The 5,461-nt window shown below is 37.7% G+C and overlaps 1 protein-coding gene across 1 annotated transcript in view; it reads right to left on the bottom strand.

Moving 5' to 3' along the window:
- LOC136847943 (filaggrin-2-like) overlaps nt 1-5,002 on the bottom strand; it is an 8,688-nt gene extending 3,686 nt beyond the window's left edge. The window contains exons 1-4 of the mRNA XM_067119963.1: nt 4,928-5,002; nt 2,566-2,773; nt 1,924-2,090; nt 198-341 (exon numbers count right to left, since the gene is read on the bottom strand). Coding sequence (XP_066976064.1) covers nt 198-341; nt 1,924-2,090; nt 2,566-2,773; nt 4,928-5,002 — 594 coding nt within the window. The remainder of the gene's footprint in view (nt 1-197; nt 342-1,923; nt 2,091-2,565; nt 2,774-4,927) is intronic.
- Nucleotides 5,003-5,461: the final 459 nt, after the last annotated feature.

The following is a 5,461-nucleotide window of genomic DNA, read 5'->3' as shown; positions in this document are numbered from 1 at the left end:
GAAACAATTTAAAAAATAAATGTTTTTGGTTCTGTTTTGCGTCATACTGTGGCCGATTGTACCTTGTGGTAGTCATTTTTTCGCCTTTCCATAGTAAGAAGAAGAAAATTTGAAGTTGTATTTTAAAAAATGCAACGCGTATTCGAAGTGTAAGTTTGTAGGTAGATTCAAAGACGAAAGGGTATAAGTGATCTTACCTGATCTTTATAGCCTTTGTTATGGTGGCCTTTAGATCCTTGATGATGCCCTTTCTTGCCTTTCTTACCCTCTTGCTCGTCGCCGTAGTACTTGTGCTTGTCCTCGTGACCCTTTTGAAGCTTGCCGCCATTTCCGTGGTAACCCTGCCGAGGCAGTAATGGAAAAGGTAAAAAGTGATCTTGCCAAGAAGTTAGGAGGGGGAGGAGGTGGCGGCTGTGGTGCTGCTTAACCGGAAGGAAGCCATAAACTGGCGTCGTCACAAATGAAAGATTTAATCTTCAGTTTCAGAGGCCGAGGGCACTGGCAGCCTGGTGCACACTTCTGTTCTAGTCTGTTTCTTGAAACATGAGAGATTATAGCAATCGCAGGGAACAGAATCAGGGAGATGATTACAAAGCTTGACAGATAAAGAAGAACCGTTTGTTATTTGGTATATAAAGTATTTCCCAAAGTGGGTTCACAAAAGTTGTTGAGTCACTCAGGACTTGCGAAAGTATTAAGTAAAGACTAAGAAAAAGTTCATGAGCGGCACATCAACCTCCCCTACATGCACTGCACCATTCACATCCATCTTACACTCGCTCATTTTTTGGATAAAATCAAACGTTTTCCAACACCTCTGCGTTTCTGACTTCCTAGCGCTTTCTGCGTTCCCATTTCCTCTTTTTCATGACTTCCAAAATGTGACTCTGCACCAAGCTACAGTACCGTAGCCATTATCACCACTTGATTAGACCACCTCAAAACATTCATGATCTATCTATCTTTCCACCCTCTCTGATCTTTAGAACACTTCCAGTTTGCTTCATATATGTTAAGAAGATAATTCATCTCAGGGGCCTCCGCTTTTTTTCCATCAAAAACTAGAGTTCATTTCCATAAATGAGAGTGGGGAAGTTTTCCCCACTATACCAACACCCTCATATGTTACTAACAAGCAGTTACACACCTTACCTCCATTCATCGGGAGTCCATATTACCTGTATTGTAGTAATTCCCATTCACTTTCGGCTTTCTCATTTCAAAAAACTCTCAGCTCTTTCACCTGTTTCGGCAGCTTTTCTGTAAACTCAGGTCACTTCACATTCAGTAACCACCGCCTCATTATTTATCCCATAAAATCTCACTTTACATCCATTTTTTTTTCATGACTTCTCTTACAACTCAGAGAGTGGTAAGAGAGTTCATGAAAAATGTGAGTTACATCCGTGAAACTTACTTTTGAGTCCCACTTATGCTCCAGAGTAGCTACTCTCCCGTTTAACTGTATAAACTTTGCTTTCATCATAAAAACTGATCACTCTTAACAGATTGCCCTTTTCGTTATATATTTAGCTTCAATGTCTTTTATATTTTTATCTGTCATTATTACAAAATTAGTTTTCTCTTAGTTCGTGTAGAGCACTCACAATTTTTTTTCCGTTTCCTAGGAAATTCTCATAAACTGTTTGACAACAAACACTCATACACTTCTGAGTTTAAAGCCCCTTATTTTCCTAGTAATATACTCAAAATCTTTGTATATACATCATCATTAAAATTTTATTTACTTAATTACATATTTATATCTTCATTATCTAATTGAGAATATATAAAAAGTCAATGTTGTCTGTTCTTGTGCACGTGAGGAAATGACTAGAAATAATGCTATGGAAGATTCATACTGCCAATTTTGAATTTTAATTAGCTTAATAATTCGTTTAACAGGAAGATAATGTCGCTTACGCTTTTCGTTGACTTTACTTGATCTCCATAATGGCTTCCTTTGTATCCCTTGCCGGCTTTGTGCCCTTTGTGTCCTTTGTAGCCTTCTTCGTCTTGGTACGATTCCTTGTATCCGTCGTGCCCTTTGTGGGACTCCCCCCCACCACTGTAGCTCTTGTCTCCGTATCCTGTGTGAAGCAAGTTGAATTGTCAAAGTGCTAAAATGTATTTGGGATGTATGTGGATCATAAATTATGCAAACTGCTCACACCCATACACACACACACACACACACACACACACACATATGTGTGTGTGTGTATTATATATATATATATATATATATATATATATATATATATATATATATATATATATATATATATATATATATATGTATATATATGTGTGTGTGTGTGTGTGTGTGTGTGTGTGTGTGTGTGTGTGTGTGTGTGTAATGACGTCTTTAAATTTTCCAGAGACTGATGTCGCATCTCATTTTGTACCTTTCACGAACGGACAGTGAATCCCTGTAGCCTTTTCATCAAATGAGAATGAACAATTCACGGAATAATATGGTAATTTTTACTGTAATATTAATCATTAGAATGAAACACATTCAACGCATTAAGCACCATCGCACGAAATTCTTAAACGACTAACCTGTTGCCGAGGGCTGTAAATCCGCGTTAGCTACGGCAGCATATTGCTGGCTCTCCGCAGTAATTACCTCTGCTGTTGGCAAATGACGGCTGGCAATCCGCGGGTAGAAGAGGCTGTAAGCACCGGAGGTCCTCAAATTGTTTCTCTCTCCCTTTAGTGAACCGCTCGTCAGAGACACCGTTGCTGCCAACAACACTGCCGCTTGAGCCTGATGTGAAGGTGAATTCGTGTATGTAGAAGGTGATAGGTGGTAATATGAAGGTTTATATGCAGGTGTATCCGTGGATACTTGCTTTCAAACCTTAGAAGTGGATAAGACTGATGTATTACGAGCAAGCACGCTTGTGCATATTTACGTGTTCATTTTATATATTATATATATATATATATATATATATATATATATATATATATATATATATATATATATATATATATATATATATATATATATATGTATATACATATATATACTTATATATACACATGAAGATAAAAAGGCCCATAAAACACTATTTGAACGTTGCAACCATATATATGCTCGAAATATATGGTTGTAACATTCAAATAGTGTTTTATGGGCCTTTTTATCTTCATATTATATTGTGTTATTACAGTAAAAGACATTCATATATACACATATATAAGTATATATAATTAAAGCTTCCCTGACCAGGGATAGCTTTAGAGAAAGAACAGCACAGCAGCAACTGCCACATTCATTCTCTGTTTGCTGAATCTTGGATGAATCCCACTGCATAAAACCCTCACAACAGCAGGTACTTCTTAAACCTTTACTGAAGGCTCATCATCGCCACGTCGAAACCCCATAAAACACTTCAATTTACGTGTATCTTTTACTTGTTCTCGTGTTTTCTTGATATTAAAATCTTTCTTCTTCGATACCTGTTTCATTCCATCTTTCCAGAACTGTCTGTCTTCTCCGATTCTTTTTTAACTACTGAATTATACACTCTTTTCGTCCTCCATTTTCCCCACATAACCAAGCCATCCTTTAACCCACGTTAACCTTTACTACGCTTTAAATTCTTCAAATGCGAAATATACTGTGTTATAAGTTCATCTCAACAGATTCAAATCTCATTTCAGTGAAGAAGGGTGAGCTCAACACTCTTCAAAGATTCCCACCTTCTTCTTACTCATTTTTTTCATACACCCTGCTACTTCCGTCCTTCATCTACTCTGACTCCCTCAACCTACAATCATTCAGTATGTTTAGTAGTAAATGTGTATATTTGTATGTTCCTGCTTTTCACTTTCCCTCATAATCTTAATTTTGGTTACATTCAATCTCACCTTTCTCCTTTTGCAAACGCTTTCAAACTTTTTTGCTCATTTTAGCTTCTCGTCTTCAATAACCTTTGCCAGTACTGTACTATCTATAAACATCGCTCACTCCAAACTACATTAACAACATAATTTCTTATCCCACAATTTTTGCAGCTACACCTGCTGTCCTTTTTTCCGGCGCCTTTCGTGATTCCATCTGAAGGGAGACTGAACAACTGTCAAGACAAGACACACCCTTCTCTCAGACTAGTTTTACACTAGACCAGTCACTTTCCTGTCTGCTTATTCTAACAACTCTGCCGCAGAAACTTGTAATCACTCCTTCCCTAGTACTTCTCTGTTGATTCTGTATGATTTTTCTGAGTCCTTGTATTCCACATACAGCTTTTCCCTTTTACTTTTGAAGTTCCCACATCTGCCATAATACCTCAAAGTCCTACCATGCACCTTCTCTGGTGTATTAATTTTATGCCCCTGTAATTGCAATCGCCTCTCATCACCCTGAACTTTATACAGTGGTATAACTAATTCTCTCACTCATTCCTTCAAAACCTATGCATCATTCAGTCATAACCTAGAAACCCCGAACAGATATTCAATCACATTTGACTTTTGGGCAGTGGGCAGTAGATCAAGTTCAAACGTCTGACCTTGTGATTGTTAACCCAGTCCTCAAAACTCGAGCCTCATCAGAAAATCGTTGAGGCCCAGTTGATATAAGGCTGTGAATTTTTTTCTAATTGTAAGTCGGCTAGAATATAAATTCTAGCACCTTTTGGCAAAGCCTATACCAGGGTTAAGCACTTGTATGTCTATATATATATATATTATATATATATATATATATATATATATATATATATATATATATATATATATACATACACACGCACACACACACATATATATATATATATGTACATTATATATCACACAAACACTAAATAGAGTTTTTCCTTGCAGACCATGATTACGCTTTAATATAATAAAGTTGAACTAAGAGGCCTTGAGGAACATACAAAAAGAAAAGAAAAGTGCTATTCCAACTTACCCAGTCGAGTGCGACCATTTTCGTCATATTCCTCCTTCGATACGGAGGATTAGTAGGAGATATCTGAATGACCATCCACTCGAGGGATGGCTGCTGGTGGTACTGACGTTGAATTCCCTCCGCGAGGCTCCTTTATACACTGGCCTTTTCTTCCTCCCTTGGTTTTGGTTTTGTTTGTTGTCACTATGATTGCGATTTCATGTTGGAATCGACGGCCGAATCGAATCACCGCTCGACGAACCGTGCATTCGGCCACTTATCACTGTTCCCTTCTATTTACTGGTGGGGGTTTACTCGTGAGGGTTCGAAGCTCACGATTATGTGCAACTTCACGTGCCTCATAGATCCCTTAGTACAGCATTCCCGCTTATTTCTTAGGCGGTTGCATTTTCAACTTTCGCTCCGGTGTGTGTGTGTTTTTTTATCTTTAGAGGGTTTGAAATGGCAAATCACTGTATGGTGTAGTGTCTTAATGGCGGTTTGCAATAATGTTTGCGATTTCTTGCGGGTTCTACTTCAATGCACCTTAATTTT

The sequence above is a fragment of the Macrobrachium rosenbergii genome, chromosome 18 (genome assembly GCF_040412425.1).
Source record: "Macrobrachium rosenbergii isolate ZJJX-2024 chromosome 18, ASM4041242v1, whole genome shotgun sequence".
In the NCBI taxonomy this organism is placed as follows: domain Eukaryota; kingdom Metazoa; phylum Arthropoda; class Malacostraca; order Decapoda; family Palaemonidae; genus Macrobrachium; species Macrobrachium rosenbergii.
The sequence above is the reverse complement of the archived record's forward strand: the minus strand, read 5'-3'. Positions and strand labels throughout refer to the sequence as shown.